Here is a 17951-nt window from a genome sequence, read left to right as displayed (position 1 = left end):
TAGAGTGATAAAACAGCTCATTATTATTTATGTGTTTGATTTATGGAAGCGCAGAGGGGCAAAGAGGTTGACTTGTGAAATTTTAAAGAGTTCACAGGGTTGTTTTTTTTCTGCTTCTTCTTCTTGAGCCTGATGTGAATCCCTGTCGTAAATTAAGAATACACGTGGTGACTGCATAGCTGATGTGATGTTAGATCTAATCAGAGCTTTCTCCTTGGGAAACCGTTCACCCGGACTTTATTTATCGCCGCCCCGCGTCGCGAAGGTGGCGCTGGAGAAAACCTTCGCCGCCAGCTCGTGACATCACATCACCTGCATGATTCAGTGACGGCACCACACAGCAGCGGCGGCGGCGGCAGCCGATCACAGGACGGAGATAAATCTCCTGTACATGTTAACACACAAGCACATGCATATGTATGCACAATGTACACCTCACCGCCTCCCTTTGGCTCTAGCCTGACATCTAGCGACACAGGCTGTAATGTGATCCCTCATGATGAGAGCGTGTTAACACTGGGCTGGGGAGGAGGAGGGGGAGGAGGAGGAGGAGGTGTGTGTGTGTGTGTGTGTGTGTCTGATATAAGCACTTCTATATTTCTAGTTTTCAGCTCATGGCTCGTGAGGCGTCATGTAAACTCTACTGTAACGACCGACCTCGTGTTTTGTTTACACTGCTTGCCGTGACGTAACGGTGCTCGTAGCTCTCGTGACTTTTTGAAATGACAGGTTGGGTTTGAGCTTCTGTGTGTGTTCGGGGTGGGTTTGTCCGCGTGTGCGCCCGTGTACCCGCTCACCTCACCACACTCTGACTAACACTAAGCATATTGTGGCCGGTGTTTTTTTTTGTTTTGTTTGCGTTTTCTCAGCATTTCCTCGTCTAAATTTAGTCACTGCTCATCCCCATGAAACTCTAAGTATATCCCGCCAAAGTTCCCCCTGCAGCAGGGGAAAGGACAGTGAGTTCCTTTAAACACACACACACACACAACAAAACACTTATATGTATAACACACACACACACACACACACACAGAGAGAGAGAGAAAGAGAGTCTTTCTTCCAGTGGAGTCTGACAGGAATGAGGTCAGACACACTGATCCTCGTTGCACATTATTGTTATTATTATTACCCGTTTTTTTTATTCAGCCAATGGGAGCCCGGGTGGGAGTGGCCTCGCTGAAAAATCAGGATGGAGACAGACGCTGATTGGCTGTCGCGTCTTGGATGAGGCGATAAAAGGGCGAAGTTCTGCTCGTTGTGTTTACAGTAATATTACAGAGCGCAAAGGAAACAGGGGAGACTATGAGAAAACGCAGCTGCTTCATTCAGCCACATGGTTCCTCCACCGCACAGACAAGCTGCGCTGCAGACAGCCTGGTTCACTTAAAGGACTTGCTCTGCTGTTTCCCACCACGGCGCGTTTCCACTCCTGCAGGGCGAGTTTTTAGCCGCACGGGCAGTTGAAAGTTGCTGTTTTAAAAGATCTGGGATTTTTTTTTGTTTGCTCTCTTTTTCTTTTGCTCCCGTGAATGAATAGTTGTGAGATCGAGTGTCCACGGGGCGGACTGAACTGATCTGAACTGAACAGAGAAAAACGAGAGACTTAGGTGAACTTTGTTTTACAGATCTCTGTCTGTCAGAGATTAAGAGGAGTTTCTATTTCCACTTGAAGTTTGTGAAAGCCAGCACTCGGCAGAGGAGGCGAGCATGGTGCAGCACATGAGCCAGGCAGAGAGCGCGCACGCTCACTCCCCCGGCGGGGACTCCACGGACACGGGAGAGATGGACCTGGAGATGGATGCGTCCCCGACCCCCGCGTCTCCCTCATCCGGGGGGCGCAGCGACTTGGCGTGGTGCAAGACTCCGACAGGGCACATCAAGAGACCCATGAACGCGTTCATGGTGTGGTCACAGATCGAGAGGAGGAAGATCATGGAGCAGTCGCCGGACATGCACAACGCGGAGATCTCCAAGAGACTGGGGAAGCGCTGGAAGCTGCTCAAAGACACGGACAAGATCCCGTTCATCCGCGAGGCGGAGCGGCTCAGACTCAAACACATGGCAGACTACCCTGACTACAAGTACCGGCCCAGGAAGAAGGTGAAATCGGGCAGCGGAGCGAGTAAGCAGGCGGAGCGCGGGGAGAAGAGCGGGGAGCGCAGCGCCAAAGCCGGCGTGAAAAGAAGCCCCGCGTCCAAAGCAGTGAGCAGGACACACAGGCAGGGGAGTTTGAAGAGCGCCGCGGGACTGCAGGACTACGCGTCTCCCGGTGACCACCAGGCGCTCTTCAAGTCCAGGCCAGTGTCTGGGGCAAGGCAGATCCCGGAGAAGCGCGCGGGAGAGGCGCGGCGCAGCCACTTGTTCGGCGGGGCAGGCAGCCTGGAGAGCGGGCCTCCCTCAGTCGGAGTTCCGGCCAGTCCCACACTGAGCAGCTCGGCAGAGTCCAGTGACCCGCTCAGTCTGTACGAGGAGCAGAGTCCCGCCACCAGCGAGTCCTCAACACACACCGCGCGCCTCAGGTACACACGCGCCTCCTCCCCGACACCATCAGCCTCCCACTCTTCCTCATCTGTGTCATCGTCGTCATCATCATCAGATGAAGAGTTTGAAGACGAGCGGGTCGACCCGAACCCGAGCCCCGGCTTTGAGAGCATGTCCCTGGGTGGCATGGGCTTCTCCGACACGGAGCTCGACCGAGACTTGGACTGGAGCTTCGGGGAGTGCGGGGCGGGGTCTCACTTCGACTTCCCCGACTACTGCACGCCGGAGGTGAGCGAGATGATCTCAGGAGACTGGCTGGAGTCCACTATCTCCAACCTGGTGTTCACCTACTGACCTGAACACTGACCACTGTGGAGAGGAACCGCGACTTTCCTCCACGTTTTTGAGCAGTTCACACCCCCCGCAGACGTGCGCGTGAGTCCAGACCTGAATATTACCGCCATTCTTTCACTAAATAAGGGAGAGTGAAGAAGACAGGGCAGAGAAAGACGGCCTGTGCGCGCGTTGAAGCTGCAGGAACGCGCCGCTCACAGACTTGGACAGAGCGTGGTGCGCCTGTACGGGAGCGCGCAAACGGGGGTGGTGGGAGGATGCTTAGTTTGCATCGGGACACGGAGGAGGAGTGAATGTAAGCAGCGCGAGCAGTGGAACACACGAACTTCAGCTCAACTGTTCAACCTGATCCACAGAGGATCCACGAGGACTGAGACTGAACTTTGAAATCTTCACGACATTTCGGGGGAAAATGGACACTTAACTGGAAAGCTCCTCATGTTAGGTTTTGTTTAAGGTGTAAACAATTAACATTGACCATCAAGTTGCTATTCAGGTGCAGTTTTTTTTATCCCAATCTCGAAATAGTTTCAATATCAGCACGCATGCCCTCCAGAGACGAGGAGGATTTTGTTGTGGTTTAATGCGTAAAAAATATGTCATTGCTGCGTAATTACGCAATTTGTGTGACCATAGGACACAGTTCACTATCACCAGCTTCTCTTTCAACGGCAGGACTTTCAGAACAAACAAACAAAAAAAAAACAACAAAGACTGACTCAAACTTTCAGAAAGCCCCTTTCTGAACCTTTTAAAACACTCAGTGCACAATTCAGGACCAATGTTTTCCCCCCCGACGCGCATCCTTTCTGCCTAGTGCTTCAACTTTGTAGTTCCTCTGTGTCAGATGACGTTTTTTTATATTGATGTATTTATACCGGCCAAACTTTTTTATACATAGAAGTATTGTTCTCGTACAGGTCTCATTTGTGTTTGTGCACATACACCTGTCTCTGTATCCTGCGCGGAAGGGCTAGAAGTGTGTCTTATTTAAAAAAAAACAAAAACAAACAAACAAACAAAAAACAATGTCTGACTTCTCTCACTTTTTAGGAGATTTGAGTGTGTCATGATTTTCTACTTGTATTTTTGTACAAAATCTATAGAAAGGGTTTTTTTTCCGGCGAGTGGGTAACCTACAACATTGTTGTTTAGATCTACATTGGTGTTTAGATGTGCAGAGAGGGGGAGGGAGGGAGGGAGGGGTTTGTTTGGCACAATCTGACCTCACACAGTGTTTACAGTATTTACCCACATGCTTCTTAATGGCACAGTGACTCCAGTTTCACCAGCCAAGTAAACAAAGCACCACTGAGGCTCCCAGTCTGAGTGGTGACTATGTTTCCAGTACACATAGCCCTAAAGAAAACAAGTGAAAGAACCCAGAGAGTCACTGTTTGGATAGAGCTAATACCTCTGTGTGCTTTTTTTTTAAAAAAAAATACAAAAAAAAAATCAAGATAAGTTTTATTTGAAACCACTGGATAGAATTTCACATTCATTCCACTTTGCCTAGACTTCGGAGGGAGGGAGACGTATGAAGTGCTTCATCTGTTATTGCGCAAATTGCATTGAAGAAAAAAAAAAAAGTATTTAACCTTTCTGTACCTGTTGGCTAAGTATAGCAGGCTAATTGTTTTCCTATATTATGGCATGGCAAATAGCATTTGTATTTCAGATTCAGGTATATGTAGCTATAGCTGTTGTGTTTAAGATTTTTAAAAGAATAATAACATGAAGATATTTATGTAAACTGACTGTACTATAAGCAAAGATTGTGTGTTTTATGTATGATGACGATGATGAACAACGACAGGCACTAGGACAGCCATCTTTAGACATTATTATGTTGAAGATGATCGAGGTCCAGGACTTTTTCTTTTCTTTTTTTTTTCTTTCTTTTTTTCTTTTTTTTTTCTTTTGTAATGACCCTTTCCTTTTTTTTCATTTGTGCAATATGCTGTGTATGATCATGTTTTGTCCAATCATGCCAATATCATTTCATGTTACTTGCTAGAAACCAGCCAATGTTTGGGTCAATCACTGCCTCTCAGACCTCTGTACAGATTGTTGTTTTTTTTTTTGTTTTTTTATTATTTGATTTTCCTTTTCTTCCCGAGAAGGAAATAAAATCAGCTGGAACTGAAAAGTACAAAATGTTGTTTTCCTCTCCTTTGTGGTTATTCTTCTAATATTCTTTGTTCCGATCTTTGCATTTTGAAGTTCTGACGTGAGAACTCATCTGTCCAGTGTTTGCTGAAGAGCAATAAGAGCCTTGTTCAAAATCCCCAATCTGGTGTTGCATGTTTACACTCTTATTTTATGAATATGAATATGAATATGAATGTGTGTGTGTGTGTGAGAGTATTTGCTGTAGGTAAGTGTGCAGCTGCAGACTGAATCGATAGGAGTGGTCTCTTTTTTTTTTACTCCATGATTGTACACGTGCAGAAAACGTGGCTGCCATGGAAACACTGTATCCAAGAGAGAGAGAGAGAGAGCGTGCAATTCACTGGAGAGCAGCTGTGCCACACTTGCTCTGTGTGTGTGTGTGTGTGTTAAAGGAATAAGGGACACACACTTATCCGTCAGGGTGGGGTGGGAGGTTGGGGTGCAGGGGCGGTAGACGTTTCTGCAAGGCATGACTGGAATAAAGGAGGATGAGGTGTCTGGTTGTGTGTGTGTGTGTGTGTGTGTGTGCCGAAGAGGGGGAGAAGGAGGTGTTTGTCTGTCCTGGTGGATCGAGCAGGAGACTGCTCCCAAATCCAATTAATTCCTTCTGGATGCATTCATTTGTCTTGTACATCTGATGAGAGGAAGCAAGAGGGAGAGCGAGGGAGAGAGAGGGAGAGAGCCCTGAGGTACAGTATTTAGTGTGTATCAATTTATGCCCTATTCCACAAGAGACATTGGTAATTATTTCCATCTCTGTCTCTCTCTGTCTGTGTCTCTCTGTCAGGAGAGCACGGCCGTCTGCAGCTTCCCTGTGACATGTCAGGGCTGGGTAATGAGAAAGATAAGGCACGGTCATTACACACACCATCACGACGACGAGACGCCGGCACACACATGTCTGCAATGAGCCTGACATCACACAGGAAACAGTGTGTATTTGTCCTCAGTGTGACGGATGTTAGAGGGTAAAAGGTAACAAAGGTCACGTGTCCATCTGACACATACGGATAATATTACTGAAGCAGTATTTAAAAAACAAATGAGCTCCTCCTCATTTCATTTCTTTGCCGTTATCAGTTCCACGGATAAAGTTTCCACCAACATGGTTTTGTTTAAACGCTTCAAAGTTACCCAACATTTCATAAAAAAGGACGCAGGTTTTATGAAGCATGCAGGACTGTGTTTTTCTTTCCTTCTGCTCCATTAGTCATCTCATCATTTATGAGATTTATCTCGTGACCTTTTCGCGGGGGGCTTGACCTCTGGGGATGGGAACCACTGGAGCGAACCGTCGGATTTAATATAAAGTCATTAAAGCTGTGGCTGTGTGGTACACAACTTTGTCCCAATGACACTGTGTCCTATTAGTCCTATGTTGTGCATCTTCTCCTGTAGTGACTCTTGCATTTATGACAGTATGCTGACCAGAAAACCGACGCAATCAGATTCAAACCAAACAAAATATTGCAATACGTCCTCACATACAACAAAGAGATCATGAGAATTCTTTATAATCACTCATAACGTCACAATCTAAGATCCTCCACCACCCCGTCCCCTCATTTCCTGGCAAAGGATTGTAGATGAGCTCTTCTGGTCAAGATTTGATGGTCCTCTTCTTGGCACCATGAGACTTACAGCTCTAAATGCACAGTAGGTAATATTTGCCTCTCCATCAAAACAATAATGTTTAAAAACAACACATCCTCTGACCCTGTTTTACTAACCACCGTGCCAACTTCAGCATCATTAAGTGTTTAAAATGATGTGAAATTCAACACAATTCTGTGCTCTGACACACTGGGGGGGGCGTGTCCATAGAAGGAGCCAAAAACATGTTGACACACACACACACAAACACACACTACATCACTGAGCCAGATTTTAGTCTTTACTCCACATGTTCTCAACCACTGGTTTCTAACATAATCATGTGTGTGTGAAGAGGAGAATCTTTGTATTCCATTCACAGGGACTTGACGTGTGTGTTTGTGATTTACGTGTGAGAGCGTCGGCCGTCGGGCTTCACAGCAGAGACAGTAAAGGGGACGACGTCATTAAAAGACGATCATTTTGAGACCGTTCGTTACCTTTGATGGAAATTCAGATTTCAGACCTCTTGTTGGACTGCTGCTCGTTAGTTAGTTCTGATGCTGTTGGACTCTGTGAGTCATGTTTTTCTGTTTGTTTACATGATCAGGCTGATTCCCCCCGGTGACTTTTATCAGTGTTTCCACTGTTAGTGTTTTCTACACCTGCTGGTTTGATTGAACCGTGTTTGAATGTTTTTTTTATGATCTTTTTGTCAAGTTTCTGGACCGTCTGTGGGTATGCAGCATGTCTGTGTGGCATACATATAGTCTCATCTTCTGTTAGATATAATGGACAGTACATCAGGTGATTGATGATAAATACTGCCAACAATGTTGTGACAAATCCATCCATATAAACACTGAAAAGAAAAGGAAAATGTTGCATAAAAGGGGGATTACATGGAATATTCCTCATATAAAATCAATTGACAGAGGTCAGTGTGTACATTTATATGCTTCAGACGTGTGCGCGTTCCAACTAAGATGCAGTTTTAATGACATCAGTGATAAACAATTCCAGCACGTGACATGAACATGGACATTAAGTGAGAAAGAATCACTTCTCTGTTGCACTAAAAGCATATGTGGTAACGACATAAAGGGGGAATAATATAAAATATTATATTGACAGCAGCAGACATAAACATGCCATTAATGTCCGTGAACGTCACAGGCGCATTCACGGTCTGTGCAGAAGCTGGGGTGATTTTTCGCACGCTGCCGGTGAAGTTGAAGGCGGGACACGAGAGTCATGAGGCGCGCGCGCACACACACACACACACAGACAAAGAAATATACAAACACCGCTGTTATGGCACGCAGCCCAACTTAGTTTCATTGATCCCGCAGCCGTTTGCGCTCCTGTCGCACGCGCAGCGTCGAGGCGTGAGAATGAAGCAGAATATTTATTTGTTTTTTTTTGTTGTTGTTGTTTTTTTTTTTTTTTAAAGAGAAACTTTAAGAACTTTTATCCCGCGTCATGTGTCACGCGCATTATAAGTGGAGACAAAAGAAAAGGGGAGTGGGAGCAGAGATGTTGATGCGTAAAGTTTGGATTAACTGGATCAGCACGAGCTGCAAGAAGACAGGTAGGCTGCAAACACCTCGTGATGAGTGATATTGATTTATTTAAAAACAATACTGTGTTGTAGTTTTATTTGGGCAGAATGCATACATATACATATTCACCTTTACTTTTCCATGGCACACAAGTTGCATTTTAAAGAGGATGTGTGTCACTTTGTGTTGCTGTGCTGGATTGAATTGTTGTGTAAAAGCAGTTTTGTAGGAGGATATATTGTCGGATGCTGCATGGGCTATAAATGCAACTTGTGCCAGGACACGCTTCAGCAGCAGCAGCAGCAGCAGCCAGTATGATGACTGCCAAATACTGCTCCAAGTTTTGTCAAATAATTTATTCTGACAATGAAACACAGTCTGCTGCTGCTGTGTTTCAGCACAGTGAGGGCTGGACACCAGCTAGGTGTGTGTGTGTGTGTGTGTGTTAGTCAGGACCAGTAGGCAGAACCTAATTTCTGAGGAAGTGGTAACGTTTAGGGCTAACATTTGAATGGTGGGTAGGTTAAGGTTTGGTTAAGATTAGGCATTAATTAAAGAGGACAGTCTTTATTAGGCTCTGAGAAGACATTGAAGTCAAACCCACTGTCGTGAGGACATTGTGACAAGTCCTCGCAACTTTAAAGTGGCTGCACAATCAACACCTGCTTCACGGCCTACAATAGCCTATAGAGTCTGTACTGCATGTATGAATTTGAGTCGAGTTGGATTTTCCACAAACATGTAAAAGAATGGGACATTATGGGCTGTATGCCTCAGGTGAAAATCAATGGCTGACTTCTGCCCGCTATGACTGTATAGCGGTGAGCGGCGAGCGAGTTGCAGTTTGCATAGAAATGGAGTCGACTGGTCTCCCCGCACAGCAGCGGAGACTCTACAGAGGGACGTTTATAGAACGCAGCCCATCAGGTCCAACGGGAAAGTCAACGATGCAAAGTGAACACGAGATTGGTGTCTCAAGGCACAAATGCATTTGAAACTTGCATTTAGTCCTTTAAAATTGTCTTTCTTTCAGGGTTAATTGACTCAGTTTGAAGGTAGGGTTACAATTAAGGCTAGGGAGGGTAAGGAGCTAACACATGATGTCTTAGTATAGAGAGACAAGTGTACTTTATATGTGTGTGTGACCTTGTTAGGATCAGTATATGTCAGCGTGGGGACCAAAGTCTGATCCTAATGAGGCAGAACCTCAATTCTGAGGCTGTGGTTAACCCTTTAAGTTACGTGACAGTTTAGTGCAAACGGTTTCTGAAAGCTGAGAAGCTTGACGCGTGGTTTTACGGTAATTTCACGGAGAATCGGTGTCGTTGTCGACCCGAGAGAACCACCTGTACATACGTTTCCATTTTCTCGGCCCGTTTGTTGCACATTGAGAGACGCACATTTCAAATTGAACTGTTCAAATGTTCTAAATAAACCTTTTTGTTTTTCTTCATTTTAAATTGTTAAAATACTATGTTAACATGTATTTTAAATTGCAAAGAACTGCCAGATTTTGGAAGTTATGGACAGCAGCACTCACTCACAGGACATTTTCTGGTCCTTTTATGATTAACATAAGCAAAAAAAAGGTTACGGTGTTAAAGGGTTAAAGATAGTTTTAGTTTAAACTGCAGTGTCCTCACAAGGATAGAAGTGCAAACCTCTGTGTGTGTGTCAGTACTGACTGTCTGTTTGTTTGTTTGTTTGTTATTGTAACCTACTTGGCTTGAGTGGCCAGATGTACATCACAGTACAATCCAATATAACGGAACAGTTAGTGGAGGGTTAAATGATGTCTGGCAGTGCAGGGGCGGTGGCATGGGCGTGTGTGTGTGTGTGGGGGGCTAAGACATGTTTGCCCCAGGGCTCCTGGCAGGATAAACAGGTTAGTGCCCCCATTAAAATTCCATCAGCCAATCAACTGTGGACCGGCACAAACTCACAGATCAGCACAGCTTCACTTTACTGATGTAAACACACAACTGTGGATCTGCATCTGAAATAAAATAAATTCAAAATACACATCGTACGATGTCAAATCAACATGAGCTGTTGATATTCTGCTGGTGTTTGTTTTTGCTTGAAGCACAGGATCGTCTTATCGATTTGAGGATTGGTATTCAAGATATTCTTCTCCTAAAACTGTAATATATATACAGTATATAATATATAAAAGTATATAGCAGAGAAAAACAATTTAAAGCTGCAGTGCATAACTTTTGTTGTTGTTATTATTGTGCTTCTGTTTCGTCCCTTTCAACAGAAACCATAAAACAATATTTATCTGTCGTGCAGTAACACCTGACTGACTGGAATGTAAAGTATGTTTGTTTATATTTAAAAATTGCACCACACCACAGTTTTAAACCATAGTATGACTCGTCATTCATGGTGAGATGCAGATTAAGCCACAGAATGAGTGAACTGGAGGTGTCAAATGGTTCTGAATCTAATTAACCCTTTAATACCTAACCCTCAGAATGTGTTTATGCTTATTTTAACCATAAAAGGACCAGAAAATGTCCTGTAACTAAGTGCTTTTGGCCATTTTTCCAGAATAACTTTGAATATCTGGCAGTTACTTACAATTTACTGCATGTTAAAGTACTGTTTTGACAAACACAAAAAGGTTTATTTAGAAATACACTGCAGTTGTACAGTATAAAATATATTTACAATAACATTTTTTGAGTCTCTCAATATCTCTTTGTCAAAAAACGTAATAACCACACGTTGGCTTTGACGTGCAACTTTTCCGACAGCACAAACCGCTGCGCATGCGCTCGGTTTTAAAGGGTTAAAGCTGAATTAAACAACTATTCTTCTTATTATTATTATTCTTCCTTTTGTGACGAGCAAAGAAATCATTTCCATTCTTTCCTGCTTCCCTGCTCCTGCACCTCATACCTTGTTCACACACTCCCTTACTGCACTGGTGTCTGAATCACTTTGAAGCCGAGCATCCGTAACGGTTTATGTTCCACTGTCATGCATGAAAATAGCTTGTGCGCCGCACTAAGACACAAGACACCAGACACAGTGTCACTCCGCCCACATCTACAGTCAGGCCTCAGCGTGCATTCGGACGTCGGTGTTATAGTAAACTCGTTGTTCAGCACTGTGCTGTAGTGTCAGTTAAGCATGACTGAGGAGGGATTCTGACTCATACTGAATATGATTGAGAAGATAAGGACAAGTGCTGAGCACAGAGGCCCGAGGCTCCGACTGTCATTTCTGCAGAGTGTACAGTCTGGTTATAGCGCCAAGCTCAAAACACCGTCGTATACAGTGGAACGCGAATCTCGCACCTAAATGAAGTTGATTTATGAAGCATAATTTTTAAGACAAAGCTGGGATTTGGATCACAGATTCAGGGAGCGTTGAGTTTATTTCAGGGTCATTGTTAGTCACATGACAGGTCATGTATGACAGGTGTCATACATTCAGTCTGTGCCAGTGCAGAGGACAACAAGGAGACAACATGGGTGAGAAGCACATGACACATCAGCCTCGTTGATCTCCTCGTGCGGCAGAGGTAGCATGTAGCACCTTCTCCGGAGAGCAAGTCATTGTCCCGCGGGAGAACCTTTCGTCCCCCAAATGTCAAACGTCCATGTGCCGGAGACAACGTTGTCGAAGTCTGAGTCACACCCCCCCTGTCAAGGAGCCCATGGCCAAATGAGCAGAATAGGGACTTGGCTTGTCACTGGAGGGTTGCCAGGTCAAAAAAAGGTCTGGGGTATCCCTGAGCAAGGCAACCAACCCCCATTGCTCCCCGGGTGCTGCTCAGTGTCTGCCCTCTGCTCCTATTTCTAGGACGGATGGGTTAAATGCAGAGAAGGACTCATTTATTTGCCATTGACTTGGATTCCTCTGCATTTATTGAATGTATGACTCCACTACACTAGGTGGCGACATGCCACCTTTTAGCTTGATAGTTTTCAACGTTGTCCGGTTGACCTATTACATGACAGAGCCAGAAACAACATCAGCTGATGGCTTTGAATGTTTATGTAATTATTCGATTTAGAGCACTTTATTTGCCCCAGAGGGCCAATTAAAAAAGGCACCACATACAGGAGTACACAGTCAGGACAGGAGGCATCTAAACAAGCATGAATACTGGTCCTAATGAAAATGTAAATACTGTCCGCAGTGACCGCTCACAACTTAAGGTAAGATAAAGCGTCGTGTGCCGTTGAGTCGCAGAGGAACTCTCTGTGGGGGAACGGGCAAAGAGAGGGAAGAGTCAGAGTTCACATGCTGGACTGCTGTGGGGACAAAGGTTATTAATATTTTACGCTAAATTAAATTATTACCAATTAACACCCGAGCCCAGGAATCAGGTTATTACTTACACGAGCAGCAGCAGAAACTCTGTGGTTGGTCCAGTATTTCATCAGCCATTTCTGGAGCCAATCCCCTGGTGACGCTCGAGCAGAAATATGAACTGTGCTCGTAACAGAAAAAATGGGGTACCTTTGCCACAGTTTTGGTGCTTGTGTGTCTTTTTGACACTGTTGTCAGATCATGTTGCAGGATGTGGTACATGTTACACTCTGGAGGAGATAAACTCGGATACAATTGAGCAGAAGGCAGGAGGGTGTGAAAACAGACTACTAATAAATAGGATATGCTAAGCAGCACCAGTCGTAGGATTACAGCTCTATCGGGGGCCTGGGGTGGTTGGATGTCTGTCAGGAACAGATGGAGGCAGACAGACTAACACTAGAACAAACTGTTCAGGTGTTGTGCTTTGCTTTGCTCTCAGCGGATGCGCGCTGTCTGTCAGATGAAAGTTTTCCATGAAACGCGCCAATAAGAGACTTGATGACAATGGCTCTCTTGTCGGCGTCTTCAGCTGGCTGCCCACTGAGAGGCAAGACAACGAGGCTCGGTGCAGAGGTGGACGGGAATAGAGAGTGTGAAGATGCGTTTGATTACCGAGTCTAAGAAGTGGCTGTGAAGCTCTGAGCTGCCTGCTGGGTCCTCAGGAAGAAAACCCTCTGGTGGGCTTCAGGAGCTGTTCTTATGCTATTTGAGGGCTGATGGTGAACTATCAAAAATATGACAGCCGCGATTGAGTTCACTATTGAGCACTTTATCTGCAAGGAATGATGTGCCAGGCGGCTTCTTTCAGAACGCAGTCTTCCATGTTTCAGTGCAGGGTTTCAATCGGTGGTGATTGCTCTGAGACAGCAAGGGAAGCGAGGGAGGCTGTCGTCAAACATGCACTGTGTTCTAAACATGAGCTGGAACGCGATAAGAACGTGTCACTGGTGCGTTCAGAATCAGCAGTTCGTCTTTGGTGATTTGACAGAAAACCACTTGAAGCTCAGCTTCGACTGTGACACAGAATAGGTTTATTTCCAGGGAAGCTCAGCTTCTCTGTCCATTTTTGTTTGTACATATACACTGTAAATAAAAACGCTATTTTATTTATAGAATTCACTTGTTGTAGTTGTTTGGTTGTAGAATTTATGCCAGAATGTATTTTACTGGTTTCACTCAACTATCATTCTTTTCCTTAAACTGACTGAGTCTTTCAACATGGTAATCAGATTGACACCATAACAGTTACTTTTGAATATCAGCAAATGTCTCTTACATTCAAACCGTTGTCAAATGTTCTGTGTTTTTTAGTGTAGTGGTGCTCATACTGCGTGTCGCCCGGTGACATTCCTACACAGGAAGTGATTTGTTCTATTAAAGTTAAATCGGACGTAAGGCGTCAACAACTCTGTGCTAGTGAAGAGAGCTGGCTTCAAACGAGTTGGAGTTTGACTGAAAACACAAACAAGCGTCCAGGAAAAGTCAAGCAGTTCGACGACCGCTGTACAAACGCTCCCTCAGTCAGGTGTGCGAGTGTTGCTTGACAGAACCCGGTTTCAGAAATAACGTTACATCATTTCTGTTCATGACGACCAAACAGAAGCACAACATCAACGACTCGCCGAACACAGGGCTCAGTCTGAAACATATCTGTGATGCATGTGAGGGCCAACACAAGAGTGAGCGGGGGTGATGACAGTCTGTACATGAGGATACATACCCCAGGAGATGGACTGGACTTTTATCAAGTACAGTGGATGAAGTAATGATTTTACTGCAGCGATGGGCAAAGAAATGTGATATATGAGCAGTTTTTCAGTATATCATCGCATTTAACTTGTTATGGACAGATGCTTCAGTTAACGCACCAGGTGCTCCTGTTACTTTTGGTCAAGGTTATGGAGCGACTTGTTTGATGTTATTGAGTGATTGTGATGTGGTCTAATCCAGAAAAAGTTTACTCTGCTTGACTTGTGCAGCCATTTGAAAGGCAGAGAGAAACGTTCTAAATCTATTGGACGACCTTGCATTAAGGAAAAGACACTGAAGGATTCATGACTAAGTGTTCATGTTTGATGAGTGGGGAGTGAAAGCTCCCTGTGTGACCTTGTGAATTGAAATTCAGGCCAGTGGGTACATTGTTTAACTCTCTGTCTGGTGATTTGTTTTATCCATTCTTGATCTTAGAAGGGAACAACTGCAAAAGGTCACTTTAGTTAAAATATTTGTACGAGCAGGGAGTAAAAAGATATATATATATATATGTATATGTGTATGTATATATGTGTATATATGTGTGTATATGTGTGTATATATATGTGTATGTATATATGTGTATATATGTATATATGTGTGTATATATGTATGCATATATGTATACATAAACATACATATATACATATATGTATATGTGTGTATATGTGTATATATATATGTGTATATGTATATGTGTATGTGTATGTATATATGTATGTATATATATGTGTGTATATATGTATATGTATGTGTGTGTGTATATGTGTGTATATGTATATATGTATGTGTATATATGTATATATATATACTTCTCCAACATTAGACTCAGACGTCGTGCATACATTTCTGATTAAGCCTTTCAGCGCCACACGACGCCGTTTCGCAGTGTTTAAGTCGTTTTGTCGCCGGGACGTGATTTGTTGATTTGTTTTATGTCAAGACAGACGGAGGCGACAGCAACACTGTGTGATGGTTTTTACTCCTAGATACCAAACTGCAGCTTTAAGAATAACTTTCCTCCACTTTAATGACACATTTAACCAAGCGTGCAAAACCATTCTGCAAATCTACAACTCTGTGTCTCTGATCCAAGAGCTATAGTTCATCAAATCCTTTTTTCAAACGAATGCTTTGACTCAGAACCCGGCGAGTGAATTAGCAGATGTGTACAGTAGAGTGAAATTGTCTTATAATCCTTCCATTTTCCCCATTTGTCGCACTCACGCCTGTCAGCAGTGGTTATGTGCAGACTAATGATTTCTAATTGTACAATCTCACTGCTGCCAATTCCAGACCAGGGTAAAGCGACGGTTAGCTCCGTCAGGGAATGTTAGCTGTTGACCGTGTGCTCTCTTTTGCTCGTTTTCTCTTCTCCTGATATAAGAAAAAGAGGAAAAAAAAACTGTTCTTGGACTGAACAAAGCAATGAAATTTGTGCTAGAAAGCGGGGATAGAGGAGCCTTTTGTGGGGACCATATGTGGCGGCGTGTTTAAGTGTGAATGTGTGTGTGTGTGTGTGCATCGCTGCACGTCTGGAGGAACTGCGAGATATGTTGTTGTGACATGCCTTGTCTTCCGTTCTGTAGAAAAACAAAGACAGTCACTGCTGGATGCAGACAGCATAACTAATTAGTCACACACGTGTGCGCACACACACACACACCATGGATACATGCAAGAGCCAGCGTGTAGGATATGATGTCACCTCCACAGCCATAATTACCCATCATAAATCATGTGGTGTGACACCCTGTCACAGAGTGAATGGGTGTCCTGTGTGCCAGCCAGGGATGGCTGCACTTTACTGCTGCTGGCTGCGACGCACGGTGCCACCGCACTCCGGACTCGCTCTGACTTTTTTTGACGTTCATTTCTCTCCACTCATCGATGCCCCCTGAATGATACAGGGTGGTATTTCATGGTTCCTTAGCCGTCGTTTAGCAGCACTGTGCTCTGTGAGTGCGGGGGATTTTCTCCTGGTGGTTGTTTTTGTCTCAGTGAAGCAAAGGATAAAGTGGTTTGTCTGAACTAAAGCCACCAGATTAATTAAATAATGTTTGTTATCACAATAAAATGAATGCAAATTAGACTACATTCATTCATTCTTAACATCCCAGAATGAATCCTGATAAAGCAGCATTCATTGTACACATATATATATATATATATATATATATATATGACAGCATCGTTAAATATTTTTCAATTAGCTAATTACACTGCACTTACTAATCCCAGTAAAATTCAGTGATGCTGACAATTCAGGTCTAATCTTGTTTGCTGGATTAGCATGGCTTTGATGATGAGTTAATGTCACAGTGTGTGACGTGGAAAACAAGTGAGTTTCTACCACCACAGCATGAACGTGCCTCTTGGTTACAGCTGGATGTTTGGATAAAGTATCTAAATGCACGTTTTTCCTACATATGGTTCATATGGATTTTCAATCTGACTTTTTATATGTAGCTTTAGTTTGATATTGTTTGTGTTATAGGTTTAAAACAAAATGACCACATGAGATAACGTCTGAGTATTAACTACTATACTCTGATGCAAGGAGCTGAAATATGAATTGTTTCCAACATTTATCTGTCGCACTTTTTCAATTCAGAGAGCAAATAACTATCGAAACTAGAATTGTCAAACGGCAGCCTTTGCTGTTTCAGTGTACTCATCTTTGAATTGTTTAAGTTGAAAGAATGGTACCTTGTACGTTTCTCAGTACCGAGCCGATACTAAAATGTGACGTGGACAGACTGAGAGTGTCGTCACTGGAAGAGTCCGATCGCAGGAATCAAAGCCAACAATGCCGAACTGTAGATCAGATGAAAAAGACTTGAAAAGATGCGTTAATCTCAACATTTAACAGAGGAATCTGGTGTATTAGTACTGAACTAATCTGTTGTAATTCACTGATTCTAATGGAATAACTGCTTTGCTCGTGGCTAGTTCGCCCTTGGTTGAGGAGGTGCTACAGTAATGGATAATGACGTGCCTGATACCAATAGAGTAGAGGCAGTAGTGCTAAAACTGTATAATGGAAAAGCGCCAATATTCTTGCCTTGTCGCTTCAGTTCAAATATTGGAACAGAATCCATGAAATCCATCAACGTCGAGATTCTTCCAAAGTCCATAAGTTGTATCAGGAATGGAGGATAGAGGGAGAGAGGGGGAGGAGCCAGGAAACGAGACGTAGACGAGCTGAGTAACGAAAGCAAATGAACAAGTTCCATGAGTAATTACTTCTGCTGCTGCAAATTAGATAAGTAATTAATAGTGGATAATAATTAATTTTCGTCCATCTAATGAGGAAGTGATTATGTTTTTTTTTTGTTTTTTTTAAAGAAACTTGACCATCGCTCAGTAGCTTATATAACACATGCCCGTGCATACGTGAGGGGAATCCAATCAAAATGTCAGGTGATTTAATTAAACGCGACGCCTTTCCCAAAGACAAACCAATGAAGTATCGCGCCGCCTAATTATGCATGAAATATTAATTTAAATACATTTCATCGTGCAAAAGGTGAATGAAGATGAGGAGCTGGTGTTAGATTTAATAAAAAATGCACTCAGTAGTACGGGCCCACGTGTGTGTGCTTGTCCTTTGCGCCTATGCAGCACTGTGTCCTTGCTGTGTAGAAAAACAACATGGGGAGTTTTCATTCCCTGTGGATCTGCACACACACGCACACACAC

General features: G+C 43.8%; 2 protein-coding genes across 3 annotated transcripts in view; both read left to right on the top strand.

Annotated features, from left to right (window-relative positions):
• Window positions 1-1038: 1038 nt before the first annotated feature.
• On the top strand, window positions 1039-3914 carry sox4a (SRY-box transcription factor 4a). Its single transcript, XM_044052399.1, has one exon. It carries the CDS (start codon window positions 1711-1713, stop codon window positions 2836-2838), a length of 1128 nt encoding a protein of 375 aa, XP_043908334.1. The 5' UTR covers window positions 1039-1710; the 3' UTR covers window positions 2839-3914.
• A 4139-nt stretch (window positions 3915-8053) lies between these two features.
• nrsn1l (neurensin 1-like) overlaps window positions 8054-17951 on the top strand; it is a 110763-nt gene continuing 100865 nt past the window's right edge. For both annotated transcript variants that reach the window (XM_044052400.1, XM_044052402.1), the window contains exon 1: window positions 8054-8194. The gene's annotated coding sequence lies outside the window, so the exon portion shown is untranslated. The remainder of the gene's footprint in view (window positions 8195-17951) is intronic.

Source organism: Solea senegalensis, linkage group LG20, assembly GCF_019176455.1.
Source record: "Solea senegalensis isolate Sse05_10M linkage group LG20, IFAPA_SoseM_1, whole genome shotgun sequence".
Classification (NCBI taxonomy): Eukaryota; Metazoa; Chordata; class Actinopteri; order Pleuronectiformes; family Soleidae; genus Solea; species Solea senegalensis.
This window is presented reverse-complemented; position numbering and strand designations above follow the sequence as displayed.

Bases quoted from the DNA above. Each gene is read 5' to 3' on its own strand.
- sox4a (XM_044052399.1), top strand. From the start codon at position 1,711: ATGGTGCAGCACATGAGCCAGGCAGAGAGCGCGCACGCTCACTCCCCC.